Genomic DNA, 16,692 nt, shown 5'->3' on the forward strand with positions numbered 1-16,692 from the left:
GTGTGCTCAGAAGACAGATGATTGTGATCACTGGTAATGGGATGAGGCTGGTGTTTCCGTGACATAAATTTGGATGTACTGGATTTTTAACCGTAATAGTACATTTTTTGGGGTTAGATTAGTTTCAGTTTTGGCTTTGGTACCTACTGACTAATCTAATATATATATACGTCATAATTCCAGCCCTCTAAACAAAAGATTGTGATAATTTTAATCCCTATACTTGCTTTGGAAAGGAATAAGTGAGTGTAGAAGATCGAAAAGTAATTATGAGATGCAGTGTCAGCATTCTACATACTGGTTTGCACTACATACTGCAACTGTATGTATAAAATAGGAACCATACTAAGGACTATATATTATTTATAGAACTATATAATACTTAGGATATTTGCTTGTGCACAATTTTAGTAGGTAATAAAATGCAGATTAATGATTATGTGATGTAAGGGTAGATGACAGTGTTCTCTTTAAAGGTGCATTGAGTTTGCACTGGGCATCCTCCAAAAAGATAAGCAGCTCAGCTTTCTTTTTCACCTCGTTGTTGATTGTTTTTAGGTCATTCATTCCAACAGTTTTTTTTTTTTTTCTTCTCCAAAGTCTTTTGCCTACTTACTTTTCTTCTTCTTATTTTTTTTTTTTACATTTAACATGAAAGTAAATGCATGTGGGCAGGCTAGCAGTGATGTGGGCACAGTCGTGCGACAGATGTACTGTAGGGCCAGAGAAAATATGATTAGTTATCAAGGTAATTTAAGGGCAATCATTGATTATTATTTTTACATGTTTCCCAGCCCTAGTATGATGAAGATAATTTATCTTCAACAGGTCAGGTCTAATCCAGAAACTTGGCCATTTATCTACAAAAAATGTTATTTAGTGGGCACCACCATGGATTGATGAGAGTCTACTGTAGAAACACAGTAAGAGGGCAGAGAACTAAGTCATATTACAGTGTCTGATATTGTGTTTGCAATAGAGTTTATTGCTGACTATTAAGAGCTGAGTTATTTGACACAATGCATAAATGTGCTTTCAACACTTCAGTACTCATTGTTGCCTCTTTGAGAATGAGCACAGTAAATTTCCACCCTTTAGGCTCATTTTGAAAACATACAGCTATGTACATTTCTGGAGAGCACCAAATTTGTCTGAGGAGGTGCGTTGTTTGCAGTTTTTTGTTTTAACAGAATTTGGATGTATTGCTTCATTTTATGGGGAGCTTCATAAACACCTGAACTTCTGAAGATTTAGTTATGGTCTTATAGCCCTTTCCTGACTTGTGTGGAGCCACAATGCACAACCACAGGTCCTCACTGAATTCCCTGTCATGACTGTCCACAAACCAACTCCTGAGAGCTTCTGTTTTTTACCTGTTGAGTTAATTAAAATAGCTGTACCCAATTAATAAGGGTAATTAAGATGCTTTCCAACAGCTTGGACTATTTAGAATGATATAGAACTTTGGATTTTTACATAGATTGTGACAGTTGAGTATTGTTTTTCAAAATTATTCCTTTTGTACGCCATCTTAATATCTTTTGAGAGAAGCCTGTGCCATTTATGGTATTAAAAAAATACCAAATACTTTTCTTGAGAGCATTTAATTTGAATAAAATTTTAAGTCTAAAATTCATGACAGCTATTGTTGTACCCACTGATTGGTTACTAATAATAGTCCTAAACATCGTAATAAATCAAATACACGGACAGAGCACACAATGCAGCAATTTTATCAAAATAAGGTATTGCAGAAGCACGTGTGAATAAAAGTGTAAGGTGATGAGCTGTTTCACTGCATGCTGATGACTAACAGTGCTTCCTCGTAAAAGTGAAGATAAATTGTAAATTCCTTCCTCTATTTGGTAAAACTAACAATGGCTGTAATTGAATACGTTCTGCAATTACACTGATGCAAGGTCATTGCATTTTATCCATGGCTATGCCACTCTGAGTTACTGGTTTTAGCTGCTAAATAAATAATATGTTAAACCATATTTAAAGATCTTTAAAATCTTGATTTAAATATTAAGAAAAATAAGATGAAACATAAAAAGTTTAAAGCAACTGTAGGGTGACATGGGTTAGACAACAGATAGTATCAATAATTCATAATAAAGAAGAGCCCATACACAGTTACGTACATGTAGAATTAAATGAGAAATTGTGCACAAACTAATATTAACATAATATTAAGAAACTATAAGGTAAAATAATAACTACAACATACAAAATATATTCGGCAATATGCACCCCTATACATAGTCTTGTTTTATCTCATATTCAAAAAACTAGAATGAACAAAATCCAGTGCTCAGGTCTGATCTATAACCACTAATTATAGTGAAATGGTGTTTTCGAAAAGATTAGAGTCATAAATAATCCCCTATCAATCCCACTTCAGTCATAAAGAACTCTTTTTAATTTCCAGAGCTATTGCTATTTAGTGGAGCAAAAAAATTAGTAGCTTAAAATAGGTACACTCTCAGAAAAAAGGTACACGGTGGTACAAATAATGTTCCTTGAGGAACCGATTTGTACCTTTTTAAAGGTTGTACGTTACATGATACATAAAAGACCTCTTATGATACTGTTCTGTACCTTTTATGGTACAGTTGAAATGAAGGTACACTATTGTTCTCATACAAAAGGTAAATAAGTGTTGGACAACTCCTTTATTACAATATCTATGAAAATAAATATTACTAGAAAGGTGAAGTGATTTTAATAATTTCCATATTAAAATATGAATCATCATTTAAAGGCATATGTTTAACAACTGGTAAAAAAAAAACTATAGGTATTTTAAACTAAACATTTAAGGCGTTTTAATAAACATTTGGTAAGTATTTTCTGATGAATAAATTTTCATTATTGATATCAGCACCTTTTGATGTTTGCTTTCCACTAAGCACATGAGCTGACAAAAGTCTTGCATATACAAAGTGTTCATGCAGACATTTTAGTTTTGTAAAACTCAAATATTGTGCATATCTCATGACACCACTTTTGCATAATTCTATTTCTATTATAAGATTAAGTAAACTTTTAAGTGATTACTAAGATATTGTATGAAAATTTGAGAAAAAAAATTAAAATACATATAAGAATGTATTTCTGTAACATTTTTGTGAAGTGTTGTGAAATGTTTAGCAAAAAATGTATATTTTGATTTATGTGAAAGTATTGTTTATTCTTTATTGTAAATGGTAAAGGTGCATTTACACAAAAAGAAACTTTTTTAAAAACATTCTTTAAAAATGTATTTTATGTTTTATATTAATTGAAAACAAATTGATGCACTTTGGATATTTTGCTAATGCCTTTAAATAGTTCTTAAAGGGACACATTTGACACTGTTATGGTACAAAGAGTCTTGTCACTGTATTGGTACCTTAATGGATCAGATTTGTAACTTTGATAAAGGTACAGTATTGTCTCTACTGGTTTTAAAAACCAAAGTTCCATTTTGGTTTCCCATGGTGCAAATAATGTCCTTAAAGGTACAACTTGCAATGGTACAGATTTGTGTCTTTGTCTTAAGGTAAAATTCTATTCCATAAAAAGGTACTGCCCCAAGACAAGGGTTTTTACCTTCTTTGGTACAATATTGTACGATTTTTGCTAAGAGTGTAGACATCGTTTTTTGGTTAATATCACATACAGACTTGGGGATGACACACAACCACACACATACTGTTTGCCCTCCTGATGTTTTGCAATGACTTCTGAAAGGATTTCATAAGCTGACATTGTTGAATTGTTGGTTATATCACAATTATACTAGAACCCTCAAGTGTGCATTAAATGTTTTAATACTTATTTTACCATAACTCACAGATTCACTCATTCTGATAATTATAGCATCTATAGCCTTATGATAACAGAACGGTAGGTGTGAGAAGATGTTCAGTGATCTGTTTGCAACATTATGCAATGAAATGCACAAAATGCAGTAATAGCTTTGAAAAAGTGCTTAGCTTGATTTAAGTAACTATACTGTTAATACACTTTAAACTAGACTTTTTAACTGTCAGAATCCAGATTTAAGCTGTTTATACCACATTACTTTGGGTTTATAAAATTATAGGTATATTACACTTTGATTATTTATTTCATGTTAGTAAAGTATTTCCATTTTTGTGGTTAAATTAAAATTGTATTGTTTTCAATTTATTACTCCAAATGGTATTTTTTTATATATATAAAGCTGGTATCTAAAAAAATCCAAGAAACCTAGAAACACTTTGCTATTTTCAGTGCAGAGCTGCGGTACTGTTGTATAGCAAATACTGTTAATATTAAAGCATGACATGAGAGGTTCAGAATATCAAAATCCCAAAATTGTTGACAAAAAGACATATTAAAACAATTTTAAAACACTGAAACTGTGTCTTGAAATTATTGTCACATTTATAGCTTTCCAGCTTTCCAAATTTTACATTTTTGCTTTTAGCAGAGGCTTTTATATGATGCATCTCTTATGCATTACCCAGGAATCAAGCCGATGACCAAAACATTGCTAGTGGCATGCTTTACTGCTCTTCTCATTGTTGTTATTATTATTCATCATTATTATTATTATTATTATTATTATTATTATTATTATTAGAAATTATTATTAATTTAAGTTTTTTTTCCAATCTGCAATAACTGGACAATTCAAATGAGTTCCAAGTTCTGTACTCCATGTCTCATTCATGGCAAGCCATGTGTCATATGAGACTTATTTTCAAAGATGCATCACTGCAACCCCCTCAAAGCAGGAAATGCTTAAAGCTATTTTTCCCATTGTGGTCTTCTACCCCAAAGCCTGGCATTACAGGCTGGGTTGTGTTACCCTTTCGAAGCATACCACAACTTCTCTTTTCCAATCAGCTATCAGTTCCCACAGAGCATAGGGATGTGCCCCGCAAAAATATTAGTGTCTACTTACTGTAACTATTATATTGTGAAATGCCAAACATACCTGGAAAGAAAGAAAGAAAGAAAGAAAGAAAGAAAGAAAGAAAGAAAGAAAGAAAGAAAGAAAGAAAGAAAGAAAGAAAGAAAGAAAGAAAGAAAGAAAGAAAGAAAGAAAGCTAATAATTGTATTGGTTTCAGTTGTTGTTGGTCTGTAGATGGTTTGGCTCTCCAAATAACTGAATTAAAGTGGGTCAAAAAACAGTTCACTTGTACACTGGCTTGTCTTACAATTTCCATTGTTGTTTAGGAATTTTTAATTGCTCATTTGGAACTGGACCTCACACATACTTTCTAACCCAAGAAAATCCCCCTCAACAGAGAAAAAAGGGGAGAAAGAACAAGCCATCAGATTATATAAATACAAAAACGCATGCAAGCTGATTCCCCCATATGCTCTCATCAAACTCAAATCACTCCTGTACAAACGAGTCCAGCTTGCACCAAAATGCTGGGTGGGCTTTTTTTCGTTTCTCTTTAAAGTCTTCTCTGTCTGGTCAGACACATGTCTGAAGTTTTTCTAAATGATGTGCAGTGTGCTGCTAAGGATAGGTTTATGTTTTATTCCAGGAGCCTTTGAAAGAAAAAAAATGCCCAAAGCTAGTCGCAAGACTGCCAACTGCCATGTGTTCAGCTTCACAGATGCCTGATCCACAGCAGTCCAGATTGTACCACCACTGGCTCAGAGTGGTGTGTGCAATAGAAAATGCAGATTTCACAGTGGTTTTATTCTAGCTGGAAGATAAGTTGCGACAATATGGTCATTCCTTTAAGTTACTCCATCACTAGTGTACAGAAAATAATTCAGACACAAGTAAATGCCACTGATGATCCTGCTTACCATAAAGAACCATATAAGCATTGACCCTTGTGACTTTCAGAAATATAAGGAACCTCTTTTTCTTTTGTTTTTATAATCGTAAATGGGCTAAACAATATTATTGAACTATTAAGAAATATTCTCTAAGCTATACATATTATCATTAAAGTTATTTAATTAAGTATCTAATAATAATCAAAAAGCAATAATCCAATGAACATGACATCAAATATTATGTGTCTTCACATGCAGGACCACTATCTTTGTTCTGACAAATATGTACAACAGCAATGTATTGTTCAATGTCTTCAGTGTATTTATCATAACATTTTTATATTAAAATGTTTAATAGAAACAGCTACATTAAAACAAAAGTTAATTTCACTGGAGATTAAGCAACATCTACTCTTTTATTGAACTGTATTTTCATTTTATTTATTTTAATAACCAAAACTACATATGGAACTTGACATTGACATGTTAATTTCAGATTCTAATGTGTAAAAATATGCAACACTGTTACCGTTCATGTCGGTCAAACCACAACTAGGACAACCGACCCCAATCAGAATGTATTGTTATGCGTTATTGTTATGAACTGCAATATCAAACGTCTAAATCTCTTGAAGATAAAGGTTTATTAATTCTGTGATTATCTGACTGAAAATAATGAACTTAATTAACAAATAAACATAGAGTATTTACTTCTTATTAGTTTATGATGCCAGTGAAATAAAAAGAAAAGCTTATTAAGTCCCATCTTTTATATGATTATGATTAGGCCTGATGCAAGCTGACGTTGAGACTTTGAAACAGACACCTGTCTTAGCAAACTGCAGCGGTTATACATTAAAAAAAATTAAAAACCTTTAATAATAACTCCTAGTAAATGTAACAGCAATCTGCGCTTAAAATTAATGAATGCAGCGCTAGTTGTATGTGTAATCACATTGTTTCCTATTGACGCAACTATAAATAAGACAAAAACACTGTTTAATAATAATAAGAGACTAATAATATTATATATATATATATATATATATATATATATATATATATATATATATATATTATTGTTATTATTATTATTATTATTGTTAATAATATGCTATATTGTTATGCTCATCGCAAATAAAATCAGAAATAGTTGATGATAAAAGAACGTATAAGAATTTATAAAACGATACTATGGAGGTGACACACGGCAGTGAACTTTTGGAACTGCAAGCCATCCTTGACTGATTCGTCTGACAAGTTTCCTTTCAAACAATGTCTGTCCAGCTTTTAATTAAACCTCCCGAGTTCACTTTGTTACACAATTAACAGAGCACAAAAAAAAAAAAAAATCATAAACTGGCAGTACACATGTTTGGGCAGTGTTGGGTAATATATTAGCAACAGTTTTATCTTATTCTTAAAAAAAATAACCGCAGAACATATTTCATGTGACTTACTTAAAAGTCTTTACCTTTTTAAAAATGACTTAGATCATAATATGCCATTTTTTTGTACAAAATCTATAAAAGTGGTTGGATTGACTCTTAATTTAAATGAAATATTTAATTGTTATATGTGCATTTAAGATTCAATGTTAAGACCGAGAAAAAATAAATAAATTGGAAATGGGAAATGTTTTTAGCAGTTCTTACTGATCTAGTTGCTAAAAACCGATTCTGCAATTCCAGTGTCTTAATAATGAGTTATGTCACACTAACGTGACTAGTAGAACAATGCAGCTTTCCTCTTTTTTTCTAAGTGTCCGTGTATGACGGACGTCATGGAAATTCGGAACATTTAGCCTACTGTGACAAAACGACACTACGAAATCTACATTATTTTTGTTATTATTATTATGTTTATTATTATTATTATTATTATTATTATTATTATTATTATTATTATTATTATTATCATCATCATATTTATTATTGATGTTATTTTTGTTATTATCATTGACAACACATATAGCAATAATAACAATGGTCATTAACAAGACATAAAAACAGCAATAATAATAATAACAATAATAACAACAACAACAACAACAACAACAATAATATTAGTTATTATTGTTTATGTTATTGTTTTTGTTGTTATTATAATAATAATTATTATTATTATATTAATAATAACAACAACAATGCTGGCTATTGTTGTTATTTGTTGTTGTAATAATAATAATAATAAGAAGAAGAGTATTGGCTATCATCATCATATGTTAATAATAATGACAACAAACAATGCTAATAATAATAATAAGAAGAAGAAGTACTATAGCCAAAAGTGTTGTTGTTGTTGTTGTTGTTTCTGCAGCTGCATTTTAATTAAATCAGATTTTTGTCTAACGGTTTTTGGAAATTTTAATGTGAGATGAAAACTGCTATGCCTATTTGTTTTGCGTATAATGAAAGTGAAAGTCTATACAGTTAACGCTACTGCATAGATCACACCAGTCTGCGATGACGTTGAAGAACTTTGTAATGCTTTACGTCACAATTCATGAAAACAACATTATTCTGAAAACTTTTAAAAATGTGAGAGTGAATAGGCGGCAACAGTAAAGAAGGTTTAACTAGATACATTCAACAAACGAAGTCATTAACCTTAATAAATGCAGATTTCGAGCACGTTGGGTGGTCCCTATCGGATAAATGTCGGTATCTTTCCAACCCTTAGGCTACCTATGTCAATATGTATTTATTCACATGAACCAAACATTCATTAGGTATTAATAACGAAAAGATACCCTCGATTGTTGATAGTTTTATTGTTGTTGGTGGTGATTTTTATTATTATTATTATTATTATTATTATTATTATTATTATTGTTATTATTATTATACGCCGGAAAAATAAAGTATTGAATGAGTAAAATTAACATCTAAATTTCATATATAAGTATATATATAGCAAATGTGTTAGTTTTTAAATTAACTATACAGTTAAGTTTTATAGCCTAATTAAATATAGGCTAAGTGTTAGTTTTAAAATTAAGGCTATACGCGCTGGTCGATGTGCGTGCACACTCAAACAGTTCTGCACAGAGCATGACAATTCATCTTACATTAGAACGAAATGTAATACATGCTTTTAGACACGGAAGGTAGAAAGTGATGAAAAACAGTATTTCAACATCAATAGCCCAGAACACTGGACAAGTGTGTGTGATCCATATTAAGTGTATGCGTTACAACGACGAATTTTACTGTCCTGTCAATAAATTTGACAACTTTGAAACAATCCATGTCTGAGCTGTTCTATTTGACTTTAGCAAAGCAAAAACTCCGAACGTAAAATACTTGAATCAAACTTGCCTTGATAAAGTGGTACAGCTGAATGACAGCAGTCTTCAAATTAGTTTCCATGAACGCGACACAACCTCGAAACTCCCATTCTTCAAATGTAAATCATTTTAATCGGATCAAGAATCTAAATGTAAGTGTAAAATTCAGTATGACGACGTGACTCTCTGTGAATTAGCTCCACTAGCAAGGCTTTTTGTTTGATTTCTGATTTAAAGAAGCTCAGGGGAAATGTTTACATTCTGTAGAATAAACATCCTGCTCATGTCTATCTGAAAAAGAAACACGCTTATCATCTAAAGGAGTATTATATATATATATATATATATATATATATATATATATATATATATATATATATATATATATATATATATATATATTCCTTTTTTGTTGACGAAACCTCTCAAAAACTTTATTGTTTAGTCTGTTTAACAATTTAAGAACGCTTTAAAGTAATAAAGGTGGAAAGGTAAGCTACATATTAAATTAATTAATCTTATTCATCCCATTTGTTTAAATTACAAGCCAATAAAAGTAATGAGGCTATCCAGTTGCATTTTGCCAATACAAGTAGACTAATTTTGTAAGCTAAAATTAATTTATATTATCCGAAAAAAATGTGTAATGCTAATATGCACGGAATGCACTAATTACAATAAAAAGTCCATAAACGCGGGTTTTTAAATAGTGGTCTAGTTATACTGATTTTGGTGAAGCCCACTTTAGAATAGCTGACAGTGGGAGGGACACTGGGCGGCCCCTGCGCGACTCTGCCATGCCCATGCTCAAGAGCCTGAGAGGAACTGATGGAAACAGATAAGTAAAAGCCCAACTCCTAAAGGAAGGACAAGAAGACTGGATCTCGATAGGAAGCCGAATGAATCTTTTCCCTGCTGTGTTCAGTTTTATGTTGAGTAGTGCTTAGACAGTAGGCCAGTGTGAAATTACGTACAAAGAAAGAACTTAAAGCAGCGCAGTCCGTTTCTAATGATAAAAGTTTAGAAACTTAAGTTTTTTTTTCATCGTGGATTTTGACGTGCGCGTAAACGTGAAGAATGACGGCTGAAGTGCAGCAACCCTCTGTGCAGACCCCCGCTCACAGTAGCCCCATGACGGAGAAACCCGTCCAGACGCCTGTGATGGAGACCTCCTCTTCCTCCTCAAGCACGAAAGCAAAAAAGACCAACGCTGGAATTCGTCGTCCCGAAAAGCCCCCGTATTCTTACATCGCTCTTATTGTCATGGCCATCCAGAGCTCTCCAACCAAACGACTCACTTTAAGCGAAATTTATCAGTTCCTCCAGAGCCGCTTCCCATTTTTTAGAGGATCGTATCAGGGCTGGAAAAACTCTGTGCGTCACAATCTGTCTCTGAATGAATGCTTCATCAAGCTACCCAAGGGTCTAGGCAGACCTGGAAAGGGTCACTACTGGACCATCGACCCAGCCAGTGAGTTCATGTTTGAGGAGGGATCCTTCCGCAGGAGGCCGCGGGGATTCAGACGCAAATGCCAGGCGCTCAAACCTTCCATGTACAGCATGATGAACGGGCTGGGATTCAATCACATACCCGAGTCCTATAACTTTCAGGGGGGCGGCGGGGGCCTGTCTTGTCCTCCAAACAGTTTATCTTTGGAGAGTGGAATTGGGATGATGAATGGACATTTGGCTAGCAATATGGAAGGAATGGGCTTGGCAGGACACTCTATGCCCCATCTATCAACGAATAGTGGACATTCCTATATGGGCAGTTGCACGGGATCATCAGGGACGGAGTACCCCCACCACGACAGTTCCGCATCGCCGCTTCTCACCAGCGGGGGGGTGATGGACCCGCATGCCGTGTATTCTAGCACGGCCTCGGCCTGGCCTTCAGCGCCCCCGACATCTCTAAATAACGGGACGTCCTACATTAAACAGCAACCGCTCTCTCCGTGCAATCCCGGTGCCAGTTCATTGCAGCCCAGTTTACCAACACACTCTTTGGAACAGTCCTATTTGCATCAGAACGGTCACGGTACCACCGACCTCCAAGGTAAAGTTTTTAAGAACATTTGACGCTGATATAATGGAAAATAATTTTAAAATAACAATTATATATATATATATATATATATATATATATATATATATATATATATATATATATATATATATATATATATATATTAACGTTCAAAAAGTATTATAAAGTATTTATATTCTGTTTAGGCGGTTCATTCCGCTGTGGCGACCCGGATTAATAAAGGGACTAAGCCGACAAGGAAATAAATGAAAAATGAATGAATAAATATTCTGTTTACCTGTTTATCTACATGTTTAACTGGCTGATACAGAATCGCTACATTTAATTTTTACACAGTTAACATTGGCACATCAATTTCAATTGTGCCTAGATTAGGCCTAAATAAATTAAAAGTTGTTTAGTCTATTGCCTTATTTTCTTGATTATTTCACGGGTGCCTTAACACTACTTACAAATACAAAAATGAACTTCTAGACATATATTTACATCATTCAGCACATTTAAAATTAGAAGTGATTGCTGCCTGATTGCTGTAGCCGCCACAGGGGTAAGACCACAAGGAGCCACACCACGAGCCCCGCGGCAACATATGTCCGTAGGGATTTGCGTGCAAGCAATTTTACCGTTATTTAAAACGCCCAGATCTTAAGGCTCCTGCTTTGTACTTCCAACCTTCAGTGAATTCCAATTTGCAGAATTATTTAGCTTTATGTACTATAACGTTATACCAAAAAAAAGTGTATAGTAACGAACGTATTTTTGATCATTTTCTAAGGACTTATATAGGCCTAAACGTTTATGTTTGTTCGTTTGTTTGCTTGCTTGCTTGTTTGCTTGTTTGTTTGTTTGCTCTTAAACGTTGGACAAAATATACGGCCTACCCGGTTATTGAATTCAGGCGATAGTCATGTAATTTTGTATAATAATAATAATAATAATATTAATAATAATTAATAATCATATTAATAATAATAATAAGGAGAAGAAGAAGAAAAATTGGTTAGTTTATTTAAATAAAATCAAAGAAATACTTCAAATATTTTACGAGATACAGAAAACATTAGTAAATGGGTTACAACAACCGAACATTTTTTTAGAGTAAACGTAAAACTAAATGTAATAGGTGAACAGTATCCCAGAAACAATTTCTTATCATTATGGGTAACACTTTACAATAAGGTTAATTAGTTGATTGCTTAATGTATTACTAACATGAACAAACTATGAACAGAACATTTATTACATTATTAATTCATCTTCTTTAACCTTATGAATGTTAATGAAAATACAGTCGTTCATTGTTAATCATTGGTAAACTTAACTGCGCATTAACTAATATTAACAAGCATGCTTTTAATAATGCATTAATAAATTATGTTCAATTGTTGTTCATTCTAGTTCATGTTAGTAGTATAAATTAATTAACATAAACATACTATTATTACTACTAATAATAAAGTAATAATAACACAAATACATATACTACTACTACTACTACTACTACTACTACTAATAATAATAATAATAATAATAATAATAATAATAGGCGTATGAATAAGAAGAAGAGGGGGAAGAAGAAGAATAAAACGTTTCATAAGAACACTACAAGAAATAGGACAACCCGAACTTACAGCCACAGGAAATTCAATTTCTTAATTAAGCCCTTAAACTACCAACTAAAACTTTCAAAACCTGTTAAAATAGGGTCAATTGTATCTAGTTTTGTAGTAATGCAGTGCTTTATTTTGTACTCCGCAGGTATACCGCGCTATCATACCCAATCTCCCAGCATGTGTGACAGGAAAGAATTTGTCTTTTCTTTTAACGCCATGACCTCTTCATCGATGCATTCACCAGGGAGCAGCTCGTACTACCACCATCAACAGGTCTCTTATCAGGACATCAAACCTTGTGTGATGTGACTGTGCAACGACGAGCAATCGTATTAAATAGACCCAAATGAACGATAAGGTGGTCTGTAAAGTGTCTCTGTTGGAACTGGACATGAAATTACAAATTGACTTGAGAGTAGAACAGTATAAGCGCAGTGTTAGAAAATAACAAACTCATTAAAAGAGCACTTCAATAACTCAGATTCCCTACTTTGAGTATATGCAAGACTTTCAATTTTAAGGCCGGAAAAAAAAATGCCAGATTAACTCATTTCTATCAGCTCGGTACAAACTCTGCTGGCGGATAACTTCCATACACGGAGATGCAAAGATCAGTGTAACGCTCAAAAGTTGGTATTGTTGTTAAATAATTTGTATCGTTTGAATGAACTTTTTTTTTTTTTTTTTGTCTTCAAACATTTTCATTTTGCCATAAGGGGTGAAAACCAGAAGCACGCGAAATGAAGGCACTTTTAAACCCTAAAGCGCAACTTATTTATTCTGTTTAAAAATTATTTTTAGGCTACAGTTATAGCCAGAGTTAAGACTGCTTTATAGGCAATATTTGCCTAATGTAATAAGGTTAAATATAAGCACTGTTATTTTTTTAAGTTGTACATATCCATTTTGACACGTTTTATTCATCGAGCACTGTATAAACTGTACATGTATGAAAATAATACATTTTAGTGAATTATTTGTGTTCTTTTTTCAGTTGTAGGCTACTTCAGTTCATAGGAAAATTAAAACGTAATGGCATGAGTTTGAACTGTGTTTAAAATATGTTTTAAATCAATTTAAGCAATACAGTATCTTTTTTTTTTTTTTTTTTTTTTTTGGTTGGGTAGGCTGGGAGGGGTTTAACTCTGTGAATCTGTGGGCTGGATTTCAGCATCATCTGTCGAACCACTAATTAGGCTTAATGTTTAAATACAAGACTATGTTATCCCGAATAAACAGTGCGAAATAACAAAATCACTACAATGATATTGATACAATAATAGTAGATTTCAGTTGATGAAAACAACAACAATAAATGTCAATATTTCGTTCTAATTGTTTCATCGTTGGTTTTATATGGGGAGTTCAAAATTGTGCTTCTTTATAATACGATTGTCAATAATATTATATAACATAATGTAGGCGACGCAGGGCGCAGTAGGTAGTGCTGTCGCCTCTCTGCAAGAAGGTCGCTGGTTCGTGCTCAGTTGGCGATTCTGTGTGAAATTTGCATCTCCCTGCGTTCGCGTGGGTTTCCTCCGGGTGCTCCGTTTTCCCCCACAGTCCAAAGGCATTCGGTACAGGTGAACTGGGTAAGCTAAATTGTCCGAAGTGTATGAGTGTGTGGATGTTTCCCAGAGATGGGTTGCGGCTGGAAGGGCATCCGCTGCGTAAAATCGTGCTGGATAAGTTGGTGGTTTATTTCGCTGTGGCGACCCTGGGTTAATATTATAGGACTATGCCAAAAAGAAAATGAATGAATTAATAATATAATATAATATAATATAATATAATATAATATAATATAATGTTGTAAGAATATATTTATTTCAATGAATGAGACACAAAAATGGATTTAAAGTAGAAATGTTGCCTAGGTATAGCTGGTTGAAAAAAAACTGACTCAGTGCAAGGGTAGGAAAGAGTATAAATATAAACTTAATAATCTATTAATAATCATAGAGTACAATTATGTACGCTGAATTAAAAAAAAAGTAAGATCTCTCTCTCTCTCTCTCTCTCTGTGTGTGTGTGCGCACGCGCGCGCGTAAGTGTGTGCGCGCGTGTATAGCCCTGAGAGAGAGTTTATTAATAATATGTGAATAAGGGATTCTGGTCCCTTTTAAGAGAGGCCTTAATGTTCAGCAAATATTTATTATTGTCAAAATATTCTATATTCCATAGCCTCATAGATGCTGGGTTCTGTATCCACTATACATTGTATAAAGCGTGCATTTTCAAAATAAATCAGTACTAGCACAGCTGAGTCTGGAAATGTCAAAGGGGTCCTTAAGTGGACTCAATCTTGACCCCTACACAAGCACACACACACACACACACACACACACACACACACACACACACACACACACACACAAACAAACATCAAGTAAGCACTTGGTAGCGACTATTAGTTGCCATTAGTCACTCGATATTTTTGAGGTTTCTTGGGGCATATATATATATACACAACATGTATATATAACAACATGGCCAAAGGGTGATATGTATTTGCTTCATGAACTTATTTTCTCTTTGCCATCTGAAGCTGTGCTGTTCTTTTTTGTGGTTATAGGTTGTGTGCTAGGGTGTCTGGAGGACATGCTCATCACTGTCTAGGGGTGCGTTTCCCAAAAGCATCATTAGTCAACTAGAGTTGCAAGCTCCATTTTTACGCACATAGTTCAGCGATTCAGTACAATAATAGGAAATATTATAAATAATTTAAATAGTTTTCTTCGTTAATCAGCTATACTAATAGAGAAGACACCAGGGCTGCGTTTCCCAAAAGCATCGTAAGCCTAAGAAGTTCGTAGAAATGATCGTACGACTGATCTTAATATTACGGTCTGTTTCCCAAAAGCATCGTAACTTAAGTAGCACTTGAAAATCTTCGTGGATCTACGAGTGCTCTGGAGTAATCGTAAAGCCTTAAGTGCATCGTAAGGAGACAGAGTTTTGAGGGCACCTGCTGGACAACCGGCAAATTGCACCTACAATTTACTTCTCTTCAAAGTCATTATTCATTTTATTTGTACGTATATCTCTATTCATTTATATTTTCTACACATTACACAATTCAATATACAAATAATAATAATTAATAATTAGGCTAAACTTTTCAAAAATAAATGTAAGAGCTTATTTATTTATTTATTTATTTACTTATTTATTTATTTTGATGTGAGATAAGCAATTTTTGATAAAGAAATTGATAAATAATACTACTTAATTAAGGTTTCATATAAATATCGAAAATGATGCTGATGTCATTTCCGGCAAGGACTGTTAGAATTAGTTTTATGCGAGATTGGAGCAAGACGGTGTTTTTACAGTACGACATTTCCAGTTAATTTATGTTTTTAAACTGGCTCAAAAATATTTTTTTTTATGTTATTCGAGTTGAATATACATTCACACAAGTAGAAGAAGAATTATATGGATTGCTATAACATGTGCAACAATAACGAGCCATTCTATAGCGTGACATTTCAGCACTTAACAAACGGATAGCGACTCCTAAGTTGCACTTAAAGCTGGGCTACGTGCAATTGTGTTAAGTGCATTTTTGGGAAACGCACGTGAAACAATAACGAACGTTCGCAAAATGACTCGTAGAAAACGCTCTTAAGTGCTAAGATCAATCGTTATCGGGAAACGCAGCCCAGATCTTTTTTTACATTACTGTGATGGTTGGGTTTAGGGTTGGTTGATAGTGTAGATGTAATAAAATACAATAAATGGGAAATTTAATAAGTAATATAAATATTTCTTCTTAACCTCCAGGCCGCAGCCGTATGTGATCTAGGGCTGATTAACTATGTGGATGGATGATACCAGCCTTCTGAGCCTACACTGTAAAAAATTTGACCTTAAATTCACAGTAAATTACTGGCTAATAATTGCATTACTTTCACAGTAAATTACTGTATGTAAATTCACAGTAAATTATTGTGAGGTAGTTCAC

At 33.3% G+C, this 16,692-nt stretch overlaps 1 protein-coding gene and 1 long non-coding RNA gene across 2 annotated transcripts in view; one reads left to right on the forward strand and one right to left on the reverse strand.

Moving 5' to 3' along the window:
• The window catches only part of LOC137488296 (uncharacterized), a 724,224-nt gene that overhangs the window by 56,349 nt on the left and 651,183 nt on the right, over positions 1–16,692 (reverse strand). The window lies entirely within an intron of this gene.
• Positions 9,903–13,770, forward strand: foxf1 (forkhead box F1). The gene is made up of 2 exons (NM_001080186.1): positions 9,903–11,121; positions 12,871–13,770. The coding sequence occupies exons 1-2, from the start codon at positions 10,143–10,145 to the stop codon at positions 13,032–13,034; spliced, it is 1,143 nt and encodes a 380-aa protein (NP_001073655.1). The 5' UTR covers positions 9,903–10,142; the 3' UTR covers positions 13,035–13,770.

This window comes from Danio rerio, chromosome 18 (assembly GCF_052040795.2).
Source record: "Danio rerio strain M-AB ecotype USA chromosome 18, GRCz13ab, whole genome shotgun sequence".
Lineage (NCBI taxonomy): Eukaryota > Metazoa > Chordata > Actinopteri > Cypriniformes > Danionidae > Danio > Danio rerio.